At 34.1% G+C, this 24,060-nt stretch overlaps 1 protein-coding gene across 2 annotated transcripts in view; it reads right to left on the minus strand.

The window, feature by feature from the left end:
- The window catches only part of VRK2 (VRK serine/threonine kinase 2), an 89,586-nt gene that overhangs the window by 3,726 nt on the left and 61,800 nt on the right, over positions 1 to 24,060 (minus strand). For both annotated transcript variants that reach the window (XM_007189688.2, XM_007189689.3), the window contains exons 8-12: positions 23,380 to 23,512; positions 15,111 to 15,231; positions 12,637 to 12,704; positions 8,810 to 8,976; positions 3,480 to 3,641 (exon numbers count right to left, since the gene is read on the minus strand). In XM_007189688.2, the coding sequence (XP_007189750.2) occupies positions 3,480 to 3,641; positions 8,810 to 8,976; positions 12,637 to 12,704; positions 15,111 to 15,231; positions 23,380 to 23,512 (651 nt within the window). The remainder of the gene's footprint in view (positions 1 to 3,479; positions 3,642 to 8,809; positions 8,977 to 12,636; positions 12,705 to 15,110; positions 15,232 to 23,379; positions 23,513 to 24,060) is intronic.

The raw sequence follows: 24,060 nt of genomic DNA on the forward strand, positions 1-24,060 counted from the left end.
TTTACATAGTGTATAATCTGATTTATAGTGACATGCTCAAAATGACAAAACTATAGTGATGCAGAAAAGACCAATGCTTTCCATGGTTGAGGATTGAGGAGACAGTGTCACTATAAAGCAAAGTGAACAAAGTTACCATTATCAGGAATGGATAAAGAAGACATTAAAAGTATAACAAGAGAATATCATGAACTACATAGTGCTGACAAATTTGACAAGTTAAATGAAATGGACAAATTCCTTGAAAGATCAAATTACCAAAACTGACACAAGAAGAAAAAGAAAATCTAATCATCACTATATCTGTGATAGAGAGTAAATTCATAATTTGAAATTTTACTACAACAAAACTCTAGACCTAGATAGTTTTCTTTCTAAACTGTCATTTTTATGAAAGGCAAATCTTACTGAGACATTTTCTGAAAATAGACACTTCCCTCTAATGTAACTTATATAATGACTGGAAAACAAAACCATACAAGTATATGGAGAGAAAAGAAAATTTACCAACCACTATCCCTCATCAATGTAAATATAAAAATCTGTAACAGAAAAATAGCAAATTGAATTCAGTATGACAACACATCACAACTAAGTGGAATTTGTTCCAGAAATAAAATGTTAACATTCAAAAATCAATGCAATTCATTATACTAGTAAAGGTGAAAAATCATATGATCATCTCAACACATCCCCAAAAACAACTTAATACCCATTCATGACGAAAATTTATTCTTCAACAAACTATAAATACAACGAAATTTCCTCAGCCTGATAAAGGGCATTTAGGAAAGACCTACAGTTAACATCATACTTAATGGTGAAAGAATGAATGCTTTTCCCCCTAAGATCAGGAACAAGGATGCCCACTCTCATTACTATATTGAGTAGTCAGTATAGTATTAGAGGTCCCAGCAGGTGTAATAAGACATGAAAGGAATAAATGAAAGGCATACATGTTGGAAAGGAAGAAGACTGTTTACAGACAACATGATTGATGATATAGAAAATCCTAAGAATACAAAAGAACTGCTAGAACTAATCAGTGAATTTTAGGAAGATCCCAAGACACAAGGTCAATATACAAAATCAATTTTATTTCTATATACCAGGAACAAATAACTGGAATATAAAATTTTTGAAAAAATGACATATACAATAGGATTAAAAACAAAAATATTGAGAAATAATTTTAATAGAAGATGTATAGGATATCTACACTAAAAACTACAAAACATTGTTGAAAGAAACAAATGGAGAGAAGTATCAGGTTCATGCACTGGAGAACTCAAATGTTGCTGGGATTTCATTTCCCTTTAAACTGATCTTTAGATTTAGTGTAGTTCCAATTAAAATCCCATTGTGCTGTTTAGTGGGAACTGACAAGGTGATTCTTAAATTTTATGGAGGGGACCAGGAACTAAAATGGCTATGGCATCTTTGAAGAAAAGAAAGGGGTTGAAGGACTTAAACTACCTAATTTCAGAACTTGCTATAAAGCTACAGTAATTGATACAGTGTGGAACAGATTGATAGAAAAGAGAGTCCAGAAATAGACCCATGCTTATACAGTCAGCTGACTTTTGAAAAAGGCTCCAAAGAAATTTAATTAGGAAAAGGAAAATCTTTTTAAGAAATGGTACTGGGATAACTGGCTTTCAGTATGGAAGGAACCTCAACCCCTATCTCACACCATACCCAACTGATTTGAGATGGTTCATAGACCCAAATATGAAAGCTAAAACTATAAGCCTTCTAAAAAATATATAGGAAAATAACTTTGTGACCTTGAGGTAGGCAAAGATTTCTTTACAGAAAAATAATAATAAATTGATAAATTGAATTTCAAATAAAAACAAATACTTCCTGCTCATCAAAGACACTGTTAAGTAAATGAATAGGCAGGCTGCACACTAGGAGAACATATCCACAATATAGACATTGGACAGGAGACTTATATGTGGAATATATAGAGAATTCCTACAACTTAATAATAGAAAGACAACCATTCAAATAAAAATGGATAAAACTTGAAAAGACACTTCACAAAAGAAGGTATATGAATGGGCAGTCAGCACAGGAAAAGGTGCTTACAATTATTAGTCATCAGATAAAGATAATTGGAATCACCACGAGATACTAATATACACAGGTTGACTAGAATTAAGACTGACAAACACCAAATAGTGGGGAGGATGTGGAATGAATGGAACTCACATATGTTACTGATGGGAGTATAAAGTGGGAAGTATTTGTCAGCTTTTAATAATGTTGAACATACATCTGCCCCATGACCCAGCAATTCCACGTCTCAGGACAAACAAAACATATCCATAAAAGGACTTGTGTCAGAACATTCAGAGCAACTATATTCATGGTGGCTTGAGACAGGGGCAGCCCAGGTACCCACTAATAGGAGAATGGATATGCAAATTATGATGTAGTTATACAATGGAGGGTTGAAAAAGAGCACTCAAGAATATCTAAATTTTGTCACCAAGCAATATTTGTCTTTAATTTTATAAATGGGAACTATAAAATGTGTCCTCTTGAAGTAGATTCCTTTATATCAATTTGAAAATAAAAAAAGGAAATGATGCTACTATTGTTTTATAACAGAATAAATGCAAAAGATTCCTATTAGTACTAAAAAAAAAAGCATTTTTCTCTCTAGATAAACTTGTATGCTTGCTAGTTAGATGAGAAATGCCTAACTTGTAGGCTTCTAATTTTTGCCTTGGCTGCCAGGAAGTTCAGAGCCAAATTCAGTGCTCAGTTTAATGATTAACATCCCAGCTGCCTGATGAACCAATTGTTTTTTTGGGGGTTGGGGGACAGGGGGGAGATAGAAGATGGGAGCATTATCTTGTTCCATATTGTAAACTACCTGAAACCATTTGGAGAAAATGATGTTGAAATCATATAAAATGTTAGCCGTTTTGGGAAAATTTTTTTTTTCACTGCAGATATAAATACCTTGTATGCTTCTCCTTGTCAAAAAAGGTTAAATTAGGAAAGACTTTTGCTGTTGCCTGAATGAGGCATCTGCTAAAGGTGAGTCACTAGCCAAACAAATGATAGGATGATATAAAAGTACATCATTTTGAAATACAACCACAGTGACAGGGACCCTTTCACATCTGCTTATGGGTTAGACTGGAGGAGCCAACGTAACAGTACGGAATACAGTGAGTCCCTCATGGATCGTAGACGGCCTAACAAATTCAAGTGCACTTCGTTAGATTCTCGGGCTAAAGAAAGAAATCAGATCTGCACGCAAATGTGCTCACTGTCATTCTGTTTCTATGATAACTGGTTTTGGCTGCTTTGATTTTATCCACTGGATAGGATATTTTCTGTCCTTTCTCATTTAACAAAACTGTACAACCTTGGCCCTCAGGAGAAAATAAGTCTTTATTCCCAAAGGGCATATTCTAATGTAACATTAAGGGAAACAACAACAACAAAATGCCTCTCACCTGCGCTGTTTCACTGTTAAACAACCCAGTCAGCTTCTCCTCCTCTTGCACTTTTCTCCACGTTGCACAGGACTCAGCACTTCTCTCACTGGGGCCTTTTTTTTCTAGTAACCTATTTTGCATCTGATTGACTTGCTTTGTTGCAGCCTTTCGTGAATCAACCTGTTGATACAGAGTTAAGTAATAATATATAAGGAAAACTTCTGACACTTGTAAAAAAAAAAAAAATGCATTCATGTCCAGATTCTTGGAAATTTTATACTTGCCAAGCTTTGAAAAAAGGAAGAAATAAAGAGGAAACCAACAAATGGAAATTATAGAAAAGTACAGTAGTTGGCAAGATCCAGGCCTTTTCTCATCAATAGGACAAGACCAATTAAAATCAGTGTCACTGTCGTGCACTCTTTAAAAATTATCTCTATAGATAACTTGCTTATTGAAAACAGCATTTTTACAGAAAACTGTCACATTTGAAAACTGCACATGAATTCATTATTAACCTTTGCTGGCAGTGGATCCAGGACATCTTTTCAGATTAAATTCTTATTAATTAGAATCTTAGTTTTCTATCATTGAAGTGAGCCTAATTAATGTGAACATACAAAAGGAGCTTATGATGTTGCTTACTTTTTTATACAGGTAATTTAACCTTTGAGCAGATGAATAACAGTCCATGTCATCTAATACTGTGTACCAGTATCAGAGGTTAAATTCTACAACAAGCTTGCTGTCTCTAAGGTTTCTTTTTCACACCATGCTGTTAATCTGGGGGATGACTGGCTCTCAATAACCTTGAAGTAGACACAGAAATAGAAGGGCAGATCCCACAATACAGTTGGAAGATTGAAAGCCACAGTGAAGATCCTTATGTGAAGTATTTGTTCAGCAGCGTCATGTTTACAGCAGCTGAAAGTGCCGTCACCTTTTTTCATGGGTTAAATAGGGGGCAGAAGATAGGAACAGCACAAGGGGAAATAATGCAGTAGCCAGTGCCAAACTAGAGAATGAATTACATTGGCTGGGCAAGCAGAGCCTTAATTTGTAGTCTCTCAACTTTTAGCTTCTATTGCCAAGTGTGTTCACTCCTTCCCTTTAAAATATGCTGGTGTTTTGTGGCTAGGTTTAAGCTGTCACAACACCATTCTTTATTCACCCCTCCTCCTGGATCCCAGCTTCTCAAAGGATAGCAAAGCCATTGCTTCTCAGTAACCTGAAAATTGGAATTCCTTTCTGGTCACTCAGGGGTTCTTTATTTCTACCACTCAACTCTCCCCAACTCCTAGGAAAATTCATGTGTAACCACCTTCTGAGCCAGTTTTCCATTGAAGTTATCTTGGTAATAAATGCCCATCATACCACTAGTGTGAAACAAAGTGTTTCCCAAGGCTGCTGTACATAGTTCTATCCTAATAAAACGCTGGCTTGCCAATCATTATGAAATGTGTTCTGTGACAGAAAGGATTAGTTGAGATATTGAGAATTTTAGTGCCTCCTATATGCTAGGCACTTTAGGTATAACAGTTTTTGGTCTGGGAGCCTCTGATGTACAAACAAAATTCGGTCTAATATATTCAGCCCTCTCTGAGGCCTCCTGGAAGAGACAATGCCTCCTGGATTTGCTGTCAGTTGGCTGGATGGTTAAGTTGTGCTGCCATGAGCACTTCTAGCTAATAAACAAAATGATATCCAATTTATGGAAAATTTCTATTTCTAGGGAAACTTTTAAAATGGTAAGAGTGAAGTGGGATCATGAAGTTTAACACTTAATTGTGAACAGAGTAAAACTTTTTCTCAAAGACAAAAAAAAGGAAATATAGAAGACACTCTGGGTATCCCACATAATCAAATAGAAGGATACTATCCAAATGTGTGTCACTTTCCAGAAAGTGGCTATTCAAATAAGGTAATTTTTATTTAATTCTTCATTGGCACTTCAGACTGTTGTACAAAATAAGGAATACTTTTGGACTCCTAAAATTCAATAAGCAAAAATGTGCTTATAATTAAGAATTTATATTCTTTTTCTCATACAGAAGAGAAATATGAAGACAACTTTAACAGAATTATTTTGAGAATTAAAGCTCAAGTAAGAATTCTGTAAGCTTTTAAGTTCAATACAAAGATTACTACTACCAGTAATAATCTATTCACCCCTGGATTTGCTATACGAACCTCAGATTCAGGGTGAATGAAGAAACAAACTTTTTCTTGTCTGAAATGTAGGATAGCTTGAACATTTTAACTATGACCTACAACTAGCCCTCTGTCTTAGTAAAGTGTTCGGGAAGGGTGAGTGGCTCACTTGTGCTCAGGTGTCTATAAAATTACAAAATGGATTCACGCATCAGAATAAGGAGGGAGATATTGGTAAACTGATAAAAGGATCCACTACTGGCTCTTGAGGAAATGGCTTATTCAAGGGTTGAATTGAGGCCTCCAGTAATGCTGGTTTCTAGCTTGGCTTTAGCATTCTCATCCAGGAATCCTGGAGCTTTAGCTCACCTCAATAAGCATTCTTACTGAATTGTTTCCTTCAGTGAATTTTGGACATTACATCCCAATGGATGGCATAAATAGACTGAGGTAGCCCTGATGATAAGATTCTTCTAATATGACAATGCCAGAGCCTTCAGAACTACTAGAGAGTAGTATCAGCTGTACGTAGTATCATTTTGATTAAGGCAAATATCCCAAAAGATTTGCTTTTCAGGAAAAAATATCAACGTCTGTACTACCTTGACGAAAGTTCATTTCCAATTTAACTCCAGTAACAGTATTTGAGGACTTCAAGAAGAAGGTTCAGTTTATAGGGAACAGTTTACGATGCCTACTAAAACCCAGTATTGGATAAATCCCTCTGGTTTTCTTTTTTTGCAAAAAGATGCTGTAAGTTTGCTGAGATTCTTACGGTGATGTGCTATTTTATAATACCTAACCAAAACATATTTTTGTTATAACTACTAAATTTAAAAGGCACAAATCACTTATACTGAGGGAAATAACACTTAAAAAATTAAACATTCATAACTTTCCTTTGAATACTGAATCATAGAAACATTTTATTTATCTATCTATATATGTTTCCTGGTCCACTGACTTCTTTTTAAGTATCTTTGTCCAAAAAGTACAAGTCCAGAGTTCATTATTTATTTTGTTAAATAATTAGATCCATGTATAGAGTAACAAGAAATATCTTTAGCTACTAATGAGGGGATTCTGTCTAAAAAGAGAGAAATTTGGGGCCATGTGATTGATATTCATTCTGGACTTAAAAATGATTTTTGTTATGGAAGCAATCAACTGTGGAAACTATCCTTGATCATTTAGGAAAACTGAGTTCAGGACAGTTTACATTATCATACTGTGCTTTTGATCATTTTCAAGTTTGGTTTTTGCAGCATTTCCAAATCTGTCAACTTAATTTAAAAATAAAAAGAAATTTAAGGTGTGGTCACATATGGTGAACCTGTATTTTATGATTATCAAATATATTAGTGTACTCAAAATACTACAGAAATAAAGTCATTATTCAGTAAATATTGATCTGCTATGAAATATGTCCCTGATTGATCTTAATGTCTATATACTGAGGCTGATCATATTATTAACAGAAATTAGCTAGAGTCTTAAGAATGCATATTGTTCTTAGTGTTTTCTTTTTACTCATAATCAAAGTGCTCTAATCAAAAGGGAAGAATAAAATATTTTTGATTGAGGCTCACTGGAAAAGAATGTTTTATGTTCTATCTCTGCATATAAAAATGGTTTCACAACAAACATCCTTTGAATTTGATGAAACTGAAAATTCTGGTGGGTAATAATTAGAATTTTATATCAGAGGATATAGCTATCAGTTTTTTAAATGGCTTCTTTTATATTTCAATTAAGTTTATGAAACTGAAAAACTACAAAAAAGGAAAAAATCTACTTAAATTAGTGTAGATTAAGTGCTGGCTATTATTGCAAGGGAAATACTATGTCAAGGAAATGGCTCTTTGTTTTGTTGCAAAAGTGGTAAAAACACAAAAGTCAATAAAACTGTTAAAATAAGTCTCAGTAATTACCAAGATCAAAATCCAGTGGCTTTTTATTAAACATGAACTTTTGTTCTGCCTTCTGCAATACGTAAATAGTGCTGACAATTGGTTTGTGAGGCACTTGCTACAATAAAATGTAAATTGTATCATGAGAGAAAGGTGACAATCAGGAGATCATGAAAAAATTACATATTCTCACTGGTAGTTAATTAGCCATGCAAAACCTCCTCAAACAGATATTCTCTTCTATTAGGAATGATTACTATGCAGGCCTACAGATGTCAATACCACAGTCATTCAAATACTTCTTTCCCTACTAATTGAAGGTTGTAAAGCTCTGGTGCCAAGGTTTTGCTTCCAAAGAGCTAATTTATGACTAGAAGGATATTTTATGTCTTCAGTTGCAGCAGCTACAAAATTCAGCAAATCAGAACCATCTGTGCACTGATACTTGACTCACCATTCATCTAGCAGCCTATCAGTCACATTAGGTTGCATCCTGCATTCTTGGCTCATGAATACTTGTGATGATCCAAAGTTCACAAGAAATATTAAAAATGAATGACATCCTGACCCTACCTTAATGTACATGCATCAGGAAACAAAGCCCTCCCTTTTTTTTTTTTTTTTTTTTTTTTTGCACATGGGCAGTGTCAAGGCAGGATTAGACATTTAGTTGCCCGTTCAGTAATGTTGCTGATAGCATTCTCAGGCTTCTCCCACCTTCTTAAAAAATGTTTCAAGTTCTAATTCTTTTGTGTTGTTTCCAGTTCTAATTTTTTTTTTTAAATGTTGCTGTGAGGGAGTCAGTTGGAAGATAAAGTGGAAGGTGTAACTTTAAAAAATAACTTTTTGCAAAAAAGAATTGTTTCTATAGATTGAAATATCAGCACATACAAATATTCTGGTAAAATTTAAGAATATTATTACCACCACCAAATTATGGCCAAGGGTAAGCAAAAACAGAGGGATGACTAAAGAAAATCTGAAAAAAAGCAGCAAAAAAGGTTTCCATGAATAAAGCCTTTAATATCTTACCCTAGTCCTATCTCTATGACATCAGTGACTGCTTTATTTCTTTAATAATACACAACAGGCCACAGATCCTATTTTTCTCTTAAAGACAACAAGTCAAAGGAACCTTCAATAAAATTTCTCAGAGCTCAGGGGATATAAGAATTAGATATAAGTAAGAAACAGGACTGTCAGACTCATTTTGACACCTAAAACAACTTCATTTGGTACATAAGCTTCACAGAAGGTCATCACTGGATTCCAGGGACTGTTACTTACCTTTTGATTATTTGGAGTACGCACATTTAAGCTCTCTCCTTCAGGGGAAAATTCCAGTGGTCCTAAAGGTATTCCACTTGGGTTCAGAATTTTCTTGAGCATTTGATAGTCTGGCTTTTCATCATATGCTAAATTATGAGCACATACCAAATACTGGGCTATTTCACCTGTGAAGTATTAAATTTTTTTAATATGTCATTCATAATTGGAAAAAAATTTCAAAACTCCAATATTCTCAAAATCTGTTGTTTTTCTCTTACACAAGCAAGTGCATGCACACACATACACCCCCCCTCGAAGAAACTAAGAATGAACAGTTCAACAGGAAAGTACTCTTTTAAATGATATCCAAAAATGACTGAAATCTAGTGACCTACAGATTGGACAAGATGGGAGAAACTAAGTGGGGTTTTTTTTTTTAAACATATCTTTGTTGATATGTTTACAATTCACTCATCAAAAGAAGCAAATTTTTAAAATTATAGTTAGTGATTTTGATTTATAGGGTGCAACTACTAAGAACTACATGAATAATATAACAGACCAGCCATGCTTCACACTTCTTTCTGAAATTTTAAAAATTCAGTTAAAAATAAGTTTTTTGAAGTTCTAAAAATTCAGTTAAAAATACTATAAACGTCCTTACTTTAAAGGAAAAAATCATTGCAAATTGTAATTAAGGCTTTGATTTTGAGATTACAACAGTTCATTTAGAAGTGACCTTGAATTCTACAGTTTTAGCCGTGACTGACTTTAGAATCTGCCGAACCTCGCTCAAGTCCTGCATACCTAGCTAGCCCAGTGCAATCATGGCATAGCCTTTCTGATTTAGAGCACAAGGGTGAGAAGTTGCCACCTTTTATTTTTTCTCTTCCCTAGAATGGTATAGTGACCTCCCCACAAAAAAAGTTACGAACTACAAACTTTTAAATACAGTACAAGTAGAATCAGTAACCAAAAATTAGAAATATAGCCACTTTACAACAAATGTAGTTTGCATTTTTGTTTCAGGTGGAGGTTCAATCTGAGAAATAAGTGATAATACCATACACTGTTTAAACACTGGCATGTTTTCATTTGTTTACAGAGATGTTTATACTCCATAAACTAGTTTTTCCAGCCTTTCCTCTTCAAAAACTTACTACTGACCCAGACACAAGTACCTCTTATTTTCTCACTAAGTTGTTCATATCCTATGGTGGGGAAATTGGGGAAGCTTCGTGGCTTGGCAGAACTGGCTTCCTAAATCTTCGCTCCCTTCCAGGCCTACCTCCTTTCAAGTGGGGAACTGCAGAGACACTGGGTTTCACTCCCTACAGGGAAAAATTCCAAAAGGAATAGTCATCATCTCTCCCCCGCAAGGAAAGTCAGAGAGTGACCATTTTACACTGTATTGTCCACAACTATTTTCCAGGAACATAAGGCTACTGCGGCTAAAATGAAAACTCCTGGCTCCAGAGTTTTTTTGGTTTTTTGGATACTGTGGCAATTCTGCAACCTCCTTTTTTCCTCTCTAATGTATAAGATGTCAAATTCTGTTATCTAGCACTCGCTCGACCAGATCTCTGTAACTAGGAAGTGCTGCAGCTTCATCACATTTATAACTCATGTTTCCAGAAGCCCTTTTTGGGGGCGTCCAATTCTTGAAGAGATGATCCAAAAGAAAAAAGATTAAATTACATCCAGAATATCCCAAATGAAGAAGAGAGCTGAATATGTTGGGGACACTTTTCACAAATCACTGTTAGAAGACAATGGAAGACTCCTGGCACTCCACCAGCTGATAGCAGCTGTGCTGCAAAGCCTTCATGGGTCTGGGGTTTGAAAAAATAAGGTACCAGTGAGGTAGGAGAGGGAGAAAAAGAAAAGAGCCACCTCTGTTATGAATATATTATGATAAACCTGACGCTTAGATGATTGTGATATAGTACTGGTTTAAATGTTAGCCTTTCAAGATCTGGATTTATTATATTAAGTACACCTTTTAATTTACTAGCATATTTCCAGAGTTATAAAACAAATGCTTTGAGTAGTATGAAATTATGATATTCTTGAATCATCTGCTTTTTAAGCTAGTGAAATATTAAGTATCATTACTATCATTTCAAGAGATAGAAACTTCTGAAACCATTATTGATATTATTACACTGAATTGGACGTGCATGTTGCAAACTTCTCAGCTGTTTTATTTCATAAAATGTCTTAGTAATAAACCTTTTGTAAATCGGATTAATTCTCATGCTAGCAATACCCACTCTCCTAAGCATAACCAACTAACTTAAGAGACCTTCAGTTAATAATAAAGTTTCAACGTTTTGTGCTTTAGAAATAGAAATCTGCATTTTATAAAATAATAGTATAGACCCAAACAAATGGTTTGTACTGAAAAAGAGGAGCCTGGCACTCCTCCCACCATTTCTCGTACCACTCAAATATTATATTTAGCAATAGCAGTGCCCCAGAATATACACTGGTCCATAAGCATTTATTGTGTACGATCCAGGGCACATGGGCTTTCTTTCCTAATCCTAAACTGAACAGTTACCTTTTGTGCGTGAGAGACAAGAAAAGAGATACACAATTTAAAAAAATTTTTAACATCTCCTCATCTCTCTTTTTGCTGTCCTGTTGAGTAAAATGAAAGCTGTGTGACTTAGTAAAAATGCCAATAAGAATATTAGCCAAAAAGGAATACTGGCATATTGACTGAGTTACTCAGTGCAGTTACATAAACGAAAAGTTTTCATCTTTCAACCCATCCCCCCAAATGAGAATACTACTCTCCCGTTTGCCTCCCTCCGTCAGAAGGAAAGGGACAACAGAGAGTGGGAAGCAGAAGACTCATATTGGGCAGACTTGTGGGATTTGGGACATGGAGGTGGGAAAACAGAACTGGTCTGTTCATTTCCTAAGGAAATGAAAATTTTGGTTTCTGGTCAAAGAAGGGCTGTAAGTATACGTTTAAGATGATTTAACTCTACTTTTAAACTCTCATGTGGAAACCGATACTACTTGACCTTATCTAGACACTCAGCGTACATATTTACTTTCATAAGTCGGCTAAAAGCTAACTTTGAAGTTGCCCGGTAGAAACAGAGATCAAGATTCACTCTGCTTATCGTCTCGGAGAGAAAGCAAGCTGGACAGCAGAAGCAGGCTCTGCTCTGTGAGGCAGTGTCACTCGGTGGTTACCTCGGTGCTGAACAATGCGCCATGCGGCACTCGGGTAATGCCGAATCGCCTTACTGTTTTTACTGATAGCACCACCAATTAAAGAATTCCGAAGTGGTCTATACTAACATGAAAGAGAAACCTGTTTAATGAAATATACTCCGAATCCCAAGGTCATATGCCTTGCCAATCCAAATTTTTTTTTCTGGCTGTTGAGTCAGACTATAACCCAAGTCTAAACAGCATTCAAGTGCTTAATGGTTTGGTTTTTTAAATTATTAATTGAAAGTAGTCTTTCCTTAGATCAACTTTCTCTTCTTTCAGCAACACACATAGGAACAAAAACAGGAAGTCCACTCTAGAAATACCAGGATACAGTTGACCATTAAACCTGTGCATGATTCCCAAAATATACATCTAAAAGAAAGCAATGCCATCAGCAGAGCCCAGAACGCTGCCTGCATATGTTCTTGCAACATTCTTGTGTCCTAATGAAAAGAGGATCTAAACATTCTCTTCTCTAGCAACCTATCTGTAACCCTGGAGAGTTTCTTCCCACCACTATGGGAATGGGACTGGGTGCAGCAAAAGCTACAAAACAAGAGTGACAAATGTGGTGAGCTGTAAATCATATAGGAGAAGACAGAAGTTATTACCTGACTTACGGCAACTGCTTCCGGAAGGAGCCCATTTAAGCACCGACTCAGGCAGCTCATCCAACAGACTAAAACAAAACAGAGTAACGCACAGTGAATTTGTTTGCAATCCTGTGATTTATTGTTTTGATTAGAAAACAAAACTCTATAGGTCACCAGTAATGTGACTTTCCATACTTTTTTTTTTCACCCACCTGTAATGGGTAAGAGGGTAAGTGGATGGGGGAGATCCCTCAAATCTCACTGATCGATTTTATATCAATCACCTAGAAACTAAATGTAGAACTACAGTATAAATCCTTTAATACAAGGTCTGTGCATGTAGAAATGTAGATTTAGGGATACATGATTTTTTTTAAAAAAACCTCAAGAAAAAAATACATAGAAAAATTTTATCTGGGTTTTCAGGATATTTTTCCTCAGGTACTCAGCACTGGGGAGGGGCAAATTATTTAATATTTTATGTATATTATTCTCAATTGGGCAGTTGCTTTATGCTATGCCATGATTAAACAGGTTAACAAGAAATATCCAAAAAACAAAACAAAAAACCCATTATTCTAACACTTTCCAGTGTTTTAGATTGAACAAGTACAAATCTCTTAAGTTGCTTCAGCCACAAATATATAAACATTCAACTAAAATTACTGATAGGAATGTTTGATTCACAAACTCAGGCACAGGCAGAATTGCAACAATAAATGCACTGATCTAATATTACTCTATGTTAGGAAAATAAAGGGCATATGGGAGATACAGTATTATGGTTAAATATACAAGCCTGCCCTTATGGGGAAATTTAGCGTTATGCCTTCTCAGCAAGTTGAATAAATTATGATTATGTACTATATAAAAAGTTTGAACATGTCTTATATATATATATAAGATATATGTACGTATCTTAATTATATATATATATATATGTCTTAATTATAAACTTCATAATACAATATTAGCTTTATTGGTCAATAGGTTTATATTAGTAATCAGGTCAAAATGAATACATTAACATATGCAAGGGGCCCCAAAATACAAATGGAGATTATGTTTATTAGCATTATATTTTATTATTTATGTAATACCCTATTATATTCAAATATATACATGTAGGTATATTCATTAGAGATATATACAATGAAGGCATCTATATATGCATATTGATAAAAGACTAAAATAATATTAGTAAGTCTTATTAAAAGAAAAACACATATAGGATCATTGGAATTAAAATGCTAGTCCTTTAAATAAAGTATTTTATTCAAATTAGGTAAACTGAGGTGGAAAATTGGAAACCAAGACTTTATATATGCCCATTACTGTCCTTTGACTTGACCCATATATTGAAAAATGTTAGTTACCTGAGGGTTATATGGACACATCAATCACTGCAATAAGTAACTGATTAGATAGTTCTAATACTTACATGTAAATGTGCTAGTTTTGGGAAAGGGACTAGGACGATCAAGATTCCAAGTGGAGAAATATTTCATACAATATATGTCAGTATTTACAAATGTAATCTGCATTATTCTGTATCTGCAGGCTAGCTTTCCTCTCTATTAAGAACTGATGCCACACTGAATTAGAAAGACCGATTTCTATGGATCAGCTAGCTACCCCTTTTGTAAACTTCTGTTGTGACTTGCCCTATTAAAATACAGCTGCTTTTTCCAGTTGTGATATTATATCTGTGGATAACTACTGTTGAGAATATCTTGGTGCATAATGAAAAACTGGCTATGCTGGGTGCTACCTGCAATTGACTTTTTGTTAGGCCTGATCAGTGAGAAAAACAGTAAAATAGTAACCCACTCTATACTCAGTCTAACCTAATTCTCATCCTAATAGAGTTTAGGTGATAAAAATTGAATGTGGAAAAAAAAAAAAAATTGAATGTGGAATATTAAAATGTTTATGTGGCTGCAAAATGATCTCTTACATAAACACCTCATATACAAATTTTGTTTGTTTCTTAAGAAACAAAACATACACTCCCCCCAATAACAGGATTAAAAACAACGTATGTTGCTCTCACTTGAAAAATATAAGCCCTGTTCATCCCATTTCACTTTGTTGCTTTGCACAGTTAATATCAATCACACCAAGCTCACACTAACTCCATATACTTGTACAATGCTAATCTGAAAATACTCTTCCTTGAAAATACCACCACCTAGAACCTAAGCTTTGGAAAACACCGTGTGAAGGAACAAATATTTCACTTTTTATTTTGTATTACAACTCTCATGCATATGGTCTCATAGGTGTTAGCTTAATGGATCTTATGTCTGTACGCTGTTTGGGTTTTTTAAAATATTTTTCAAATTTAAGAAATTTGCTTTGGCTATCCTATTGAATGAATAGGTTGAATGAATGAATAGGTTGAATGGCAGTCTTCTCTGAGATATTAACTCGCTTTGATGTATCCCTTCAGAGCTGGCGCTGTACATAACGGAATACTTGAAAATCTGTACTTTGTTTTAGCAGCCTGGACAGCCACAGGGTCCTCCAGGTTCTGTTCCCAGGGCAGTCTCCCACATAACCACCGCAGCAGGCAGTAACCGAGGATTTCAAGGTCACCGCGTCTGGACAGGGCTATAGGAAGAAGCATGAAGAGAGAAAGATGAGGGATAAGTCATTTTTGAGAAATAGAGAAATCACGGAATGAACTACCACTGATGAAATATGAAAAAGCCAAACGGGCGATGTGTTTTGTTTGTTCAGCTGGAGTAAAGCTTAAACGCCCGGGCGTTTGGCCCCGGTCCACAGAAAGGCAGTGACTTCTTGCTGTTGAAAGTAAGGGTCAGTTTCCTCACCTCCTCCAACTTCATCCTTCCTTAGTCTGGCCTGTCACATGAACTTGATCTCCATGGCCTCTGACATGATCCAGACAACCCATAACCTGGCACCAACACTTTCTCAAAGAGCCAAGCAGTAAAACAAAGAAATAAATGTCTGCAGCTAAATTGCTAACATATGTTCCAGGAAGTCCATGGGGTCTGCACTGGTCATGCAGAGACCCTTCAAGTGCAGACTAAACACTGATGGCCTTTCCTGTTCCACTCATACTAGCAGCACTGGAAATCGGAAGAATATGACAAAACTGCCATCTAGTGTACAGTATTAAAAAACAGGTCTTTCTTAAGATTTTTCAATTTAATGAAAGTACAGGATAAAAACGCCTGCTGTTTTGGGTACACGGATCTAAAATTTTACAAATATTATTTTAGATATAAGCAGTGCTAAAGCGAACTTCTGATCGAATCTCCTGAATAAAAAATATCAAGGTAAAGAAATAGTGTGCATGAGGGGTGGGGTGCAGGTGGTGGGAAGTAAATTTTAAAGCCAGAGAGAGGTTTCCATAATTTAATATAAGATGGCTTTTCATAAAAAAAATACAGTAAAAGAACATTTTGAGGCCACTGTAAATATCATTTATATAAAACTACAGACTAGTGCCATAGACTAATTTCATGATAATTTTCTGTATTTTTTTTTAAAGTAACTGATTTCAAAAGAAGGACAAAAAAAATCTAAGAAACATGTCAAATATAACAAATATTACTGAACTAATGATTAAAACATTAACAGAATGCCACAAAGTAAACTCATTTTTATAACCATTCCAAATTGTAAAACAATAGGCTGGCTTACATTTCTACCATTACTTGAATGTTCATCTGTGTAGGGATGCAAAATCTCCTAAGTGCAATACATGGCTGTTAAACCTGCTGTAAACAGGTATCCTGGTTTTATTATCTTTCATTACATACATTCTGAAAAGCCACTCAGTAAACTTAGTTTAGTTTAAAAAGTCATCTACAAAGAACAATGCCGCTAGCACGTCATGACTACTTTTGGTCACCATACACAAGTTACTATAAAAGCAGAAGACAAGATTAGCTCTTACACATACTCTATCTTAACTGCTATTAGAGTACTGGATTATTAAAGGCCCTTCAGTCAAGCAGAATGCGACAGTCCCATGGGTACTGTTTACTTTCTGCACAAGCTTCAACAATGTACTAATGCAAGACTTGGCTCCCCTATTAAAATAAAAACACAATCTCCACCACACTGTTTTGTAGTGATTTCTTCAGTAATAAATCTCCCATTAATAATGGAATGGTCCCATTTGTACAGATGTGTTCACGAATCCCTTTTCCATTGTGGCAATTCCTGATGACCACCACTTAAAAAAAATTCACATCCTCTAATTTTCGAAAAATTATATTCTGGCACCTGTCTGGACGACATAGGCTACACACAAGAGGCCCTTTGAGGAAAAACAATCAGAATTAAAATGGAATGAACCTTCCCAGCCACTTCCCCCAACCCCCCAACTGAGGGATTAATTGATATGAAGCTGTAAGTAATGACAAGTCATTTAGATTTCTGAAGCCAATCTTTCATAAACTGGTCTTCATTTGAAATAGCCCTTCGAGAGTTAACTTACTTCACTATTATAGTTCAGTTTTATCTAATTAAAATACAGCATCACATTTTTCAAACTTTTATTTTCTTTTACTGCATATATACGTTAATAATTATTGTTAGGTAAATGTTTTACCACTCATTGTTTCCAATAAGTTCTGTAGACATACACGTAATGTTAAGAAAAAAAAAATTCTATAGTCACTCTTTCCCACCATTAAACAGAGAGATGAAAGGATTAAAAATGTTTCCAAGTACACACCTTTCCCTGAAATTCCCTCTCAGGGAAACAAACTGCAAAGTGTGATGTGTTTTTGAGAAGTTAAACTCCAAGACTGTACCAGCAATTATGTCTTCTCTCCATCTACTACATACAGAAGAGTAATTTTAACACCAGTTAAATTAACTAAAATATTTTGGATGACAATATTAGCATCTATGAGTGGGTATGTAATTAACACAATGAACTGATCATATATCTTTAAGTTTAAATAAAGTACATCATCAAAATATAGATGATATGATAATGATAACTGTTGAATCTAGGAATTGAATATCTGGATATTTACTATATTATTCTACTATTTCCTGTATATTTGAAAACAATTAAATAAAATGCTGAAAATTTTAAAAAAAGAATTGATCATAGTTGAGGAAGACTACTAATTAACATCTAACAATGAAAATATTTTTTAATTTGAAAGTTGAAACATATATTATGGATTATTTTGTTTTTGTATAATTTGTATTTCTGTATAATTTATTGTAATACATAAGGTTTTTCAGTTGCATTTGATAATTAATATAATCATCAGCAGCATATTTTCATATAGAAAGTCACACTTTTACTTCTGGTACTTCTTAGAAATATAGGAAGATTTAGTTATCAATATTCTCTTGTCACTTTCTAAATATAATTTAGCATCTCATTTTTATTTCGCTTATTAATATGGAGGAATGTAAATGAATCTTTTCACTGAAAGCCCGTGGTGTTCTCAGTTGCTCAACATTTCTAAATGATAAAGTATTGCCAAGACTAACCAAAAAAAAAAAAAAAAAAAGGCACAGGTGGGGTGGGACTTGAATTCGATTTCACTAGAAAGCAGATTCCAGAAACAGCTGACACTAGAATACATAATTAAAATTAAAACGATCAATGTGATTTATGAAGCTGTTACTGTGCCAGACACTCTACTGCTTTTATATTATCTTATTTAATCATCCTAACAATATGAGGTATCATTAACCCTGTTGACAAATAATAGAGGCTCAGAGAGGTTAAATAACTTGCTCAGTATCACACAGCAAAAAGTAACAGAGCTCTGTATTGAAATCCAAATCTTTCAGAATCCAGAGCCAACACTCCACTCAATCTACCAATTACTTTGCCTCCATTGTTAGTTTTGCACCATTTAGACAACATTACATATACCCTTCTACAGTTAGGGAAGTATTTGAAGCAGGCATTTTAACTTAAAACACCAAAAGACATACTGACCAAAGACAGTTGTATTGGCAAGGAAGAAATAAGCAGCAGATCCTGAGGTCTAAGCTGTAACACTAACAAAATTTTTCATGCAACTATCCTTACATGACACTATTTCTGTAAAACTACTTCATTCTGATGAAGAAGAATGTCTAATTAAAACATTAATTTATAAAGTGTTAAATGGTCCTTCCAAGCTGAAATGAGAACAACAAAGAAATCACATTGGAGGACTGGTCCTTATTCTAATGACAAACTGGAGTAAAATTATCTGGGTGCAATTCACCAAATGGAATGAAAGAACTGGGAGAAAAAGAAAAGTATCAGTGTTAATCCCAAAATGTCTCTGATTATTTGCCTAAAGTGTTTCCTGTTGAGTTTTTTTCTTACACAGAGTAACATTATCAAGTAGGAAGAAAAACAAGATTTGCTAGGAAGTAATAAAGGGAACTTGAAAACTTTTGCCTTAAGCAGACAGGGTCTAAATGCTCAAAATACTAGTTTATATACTCAGAAATGACAATAAGAAAGCAGAAAACATCTGAGTAAGACGTTCACCTGAGAAGTGAATGGTGACTATCTGCAGAATAAATTTAAAGTTTATTCTTATTTTTCTAACTAGTAACCTATGTTATTCAGTAGTTTGTCAATTCAGATGTATAAAGAGCTAGGAAATTTTATGGTGGCCACAATTTACTGCAATTTCAAAAAGGATATTAGGAAAGTAGAATGCAATGTGTCACATTTCAAATAAAATAATAAACCCAGGTCTCTTTTATTTCTTCAGTACCTTTTAAATTCTAAGCCTTAGTTTTTTATGAAACACTACTGTGTGAGGCTTAGGAAAAGTTATTCAAGAGAGCAAAGGTATCTTACATTTGACCAATGTGTATTCTTAACCAAATAGTTTAAGACCTATGCCAAGACTTTGAAAGTCATGTCTAAATGTCAAAATTGGGTTATGTCATATAGAAAGAATAGTGTCTTCATTAAAATTTATTTATACATCAACCAAAGACTATTTATAGCAGTGAAATTTACTTAAAAATAAAAATCAACATTGTGTTTTTCTGACTACTAATAGATTCAATAGAGCATATCAATAACTTGATGGTTTACCTTAATATCTTATAATTGAAAAATGGGTTCCCTTTTTTGAATTATTGTTTAAGATAAATATTGTATAAACCATGTCATTTCCCCAAGTTTGGTAGCATGAAAACACATTCTCAGTTTATTTCACATATATTTTTTAAGCTGGAGTGCTAGATTAGAGTGAAATGAAGCCATGCAAGAAATTACACAAGACTTGGATTTTATATGCTGTAGCAATTGGCAAAAATTTTAAAAAGGATGTAATATATTTCTTTCCTTGATACTGAACATATTATATAAACAAATGGACATTTAAAATGCAATTTAGATATCATATTTTATGGTCATCAATGATGTCAAATTAAAATAGGTATTATACACTCAATGCACAAGTCTGAAGTATTTAAAAAAGCTCAGTATGTTAAATGCAGTATATCTCTAGAGAAATTAGGTATTGACTGCATGCCTCAGTGAGCAGAAAAATCTACAAAAATCTATACCACACATTGATCCAAATATTGCTTTTTAACATTACTAAGAATGTAACAAATTTTAAAATAGTGTATTTGACACAGATATAATTCTCTCTAATTATCAGGCAACAAGCCCAAAATATGTCAATGTTTATACATGTTGGTTTTTATGAAGAATAAAAAATTAATAACAGATGAGATAAGCCCAAAATATATTACTCTAATTTTACACTAAATGAAGCACTTCAGCCACTCGGAAAACACTTTTAGGTCATCTATGAGAACTGAGTTTGGAAGAATAACTGCAATTAAAAAAATACAGATATATAGATGCACAATAGTTCAAGAATAGTTATCTATCCATTCATCCATCTGTCCATTCACCTCTATATATCTCTATTCATATTTTTTGGCTTATAATAATACAAGCTACCCTCCTTTTACACAGTTCAACTAGAAAATGCTTAGGTGAAACTGCTGACTGGCACCTTATACAAGCTCCTTCATTATAAAAACCCAACGAATCCACAGAAACATGAGACCTAGCTTCTGTTTCTGAATAACCACTACAAAGGTAGCGGAGACCAGATAGTCTGATCAGGTTAACAATATATCTGTTAAGTGGCTAATCCGTAAGTCAGTTTTACAATGACGGCTGAATATTTCCCAGGGCCTGATCAAGCACAGATAAACCTAAAACATAACAAATGCTTTGATAAGTAGAGGTTATATTTCCTAGTGATAACTTGTTTTGCTCTGTATGTTTTCCTTTGCATTATCTTCCTCAGTATTTATTTGATCTCATAGCTGGACTGGTATAGAAAAGGTTTTTCTGAGATTCAACTACATAGTGTGTACTGAAAGTAAACACATGAATATTTATGAATCTGACATTCTGCATTTACCTACAAGGATTTATGGCCTTGTTTAATTCTAGTTTCTAGATATGACTAAATGATTACTTCATTTCTAATAAAATCCTAAAGTGAAATGTTTTATTTTGGAAAATTAAATGTAAAACATGAGGAATGAATAGTATTCAAATATTTGAGGATACCAAACCTTTCTTTTTTTTATACTAGACTAAAACTGCATGTTAAAATTTCAGCAAATATATATATTTATGTGTGTATGTGTACATCTATGTATCTATGTATGTATACATGTATGTGTATATACATGCATATGTGTATGTATATGCATATATATGTATATCTACATGTAAATACAGATATGGTGAAAAGTTTAGTGTACATTCTATTTTAAATGCATTAAGGGAATTAATTTTTATAGAAATCTTGTGAAACCCATGATAAAAATGAATATTCACTCCAGCTCATAACTTTCAATCAAATACCAAAAATACGTAATGTAGGCTCTCCCCTGAGCAGTCTTCCCAAAGAGATAATATCTTTCTCCCATCATTCTCAGTTCAATCTTCTCTCCAAAGACCTAGCATCGTGAAACCTACCCAACTCATCAACATGTATTATTATTTAAGGGAGCAAAAAACTTAAATGCACTATGGAATAAAATTTTGTTCAAATCTTTCATGAAGATGGCATAATGAAAACACTGCCCTAAACTATGGAATAACTGAGGAGTACTTCCAGAATTACCACAGTCCAAACACTGACCAGACCAACATACGACAACTCTACTTTCCCATTCCACAGTCACAGTGGCTTCCTAGATGTTTTTTTAATAGTTAAAATCTAATAGGATCAGTATTAGAGCTATGGGTTGAACTAAGTGGCCCAACCATAAGTTAATATCATCATTAACATAATTGGACCAAAGCTTAAGAATCTGTATGATGAATTGCCAGTTATACCACTATCAAAAAGTACTCTCAGGTTTCTAAATATTCTTTCATACTAATATATCTGGCAAATCACTACTTTTTTAACCAAACTACCCTTGAAAAAAAAATGTAGTGATTTCTTTTATTTTGATCAGGAGTATAAAAGGTAATTTCTATTCCAGAAAATTTAACCTATGATTCTTCTTGAAAGGAAGAAGGTATACAACCGACACACTTGTTTTACTTTTTCATTGGCCTACCTTAAACTACTGTGGGTTTTAATTGCTCTGGAAAATGATCAAGACCCTCTACATTACATGGTCAATGGTCCTTTTAATAGAAAAGGCAATAATATACAGTTGTTTGCGCCAACTAAAACTCGTTAGAAAGTATCAGTTTAGGGTAACAGTTCAACAGCCATTAACAAGTGCAAATGTCTAACTGCCTTTTAGTGAAAATGTGATCCTTTCCAAGCAGTTTAAAAATTATTCGTATGGTTTAGCATATTTGAAAATACTTTTATAAACAAAGTTTATGAAGAATATAATTTTGAAAGACAAAGTTTTTCAATAATCACCATTTTTTTTTTTTTACTAGCATAACATTAGAATTGACTTTTTGTCTTGCTGACAGAGCAACTAAGAAAGTACAGTTGCATTGACCATATTGATTGTGAACAAAGCAACCATCAGTGGGACTCTGCACCATATATTTTCAATATTGACCTCCTACTTCCTTTTCCATGGCTTTGTGGGTCGGCTATTGGATTTAGACTGCAGTGTAATAAACAGCTAAGGTTTAATTAATGGTAAATGAATACAAGACATAGGTTATGACTTTAACTAATTAGGGAATTGTTGAATTAAGTCTGCCTTGGAATGCAAGGCAGTACAATCAATGTCCAATAAAAGGACTATGTATGTAATTTACCTGCAAATGTGTTTCCAATACCATCAAAGTGAGTTTAAATAAGTAAGATATATGAAAGGCGACTAGGAGAGATTTCCACAAGTTAACACTTCATAGATTCAGGAAAGATTTCCTTATTGTTAAGATGGTATCTTCTAAAGCTCTGATAAGGACACAATGAAAAACAGGAATAATTCTTCACATATGTACCTGTACCAAATCTGTAATTGTCACTACAGCATAAAAATTCAGTTGCTGACCTCCAAGTTTAACCTAAACAAACTAGTACTTTCCTGTCCCAAATAAGCATCAAGTTTTGCTTACTTGACACCTTTTATTCCTTTTTCACTTGTCGAAGTCTGTATCTCCTCCCTCTGTTAGAAGAAATATTCATTGGCATACAGGAACTCACTACTTTTGATAAAAATCTCACCAATGTTCTCACTCTTCAAACTGACTATGCAAAGGTCATTTCGTGGAGGCTTAAGGCTCTTTGTTCTAATTATTCTTCTGAAATAAAAATAAGAAAAAAAGAAACCTACCTACTCCCTTGTGGGCATCCAAGCTGGTAAACTCTATTGTCCCATTATGGCTTTTTCTAGGATTTTCCTGATACTGTTTGTGGTTCCCATTGGGACAATATCTGTAGGAAAGTCCATAATCTGCAAGATAAACCTGAAAGACATGAAGAGACAAATGAGTAATGTTTTTGTCCTCTGAAAATATAACCTTTATAATTAAGTCTTAAGAAACTGATAGGTTAAGAGAGCCTCAGATCTACATTTTATTAAACCAAATGGTGCCTTAGGATAAAATATATACAACTGGGGGCCATAACAATGAACTTTCTAACTTAAATCCTGTCTTTATCATAGGCAAGTCTTGTTTCTGAGTTGACTTAGATTTTCAGTCTTTTTATTTTGCTCTTAAATTCCCTTCCCTCCAGCTGGGCATGTAGACGTCATAAACCACAATATGTCTTTTTATCTGTATTCATACAGCGTATAAGGCTCTGCCTTTTTTGTAACCCCTTCCTGTAAACAAAACTGTTTCAAGCAGGGAGGGGAGATGAGAGCAAACAATCTAAAAATCTTAACCTAATGTTACAGGAGTCTCCATTAACAAGAAGCATAAAAATAATGAACAGACTGTAAGAGGTAATGACTCTTAAAAAAAAAAAAAACAAACACCATCATGTTGTCCGTATTTAAGAATGGAACATC

The sequence above is a fragment of the Balaenoptera acutorostrata genome, chromosome 12, assembly GCF_949987535.1.
Source record: "Balaenoptera acutorostrata chromosome 12, mBalAcu1.1, whole genome shotgun sequence".
Taxonomy (NCBI): domain Eukaryota; kingdom Metazoa; phylum Chordata; class Mammalia; order Artiodactyla; family Balaenopteridae; genus Balaenoptera; species Balaenoptera acutorostrata.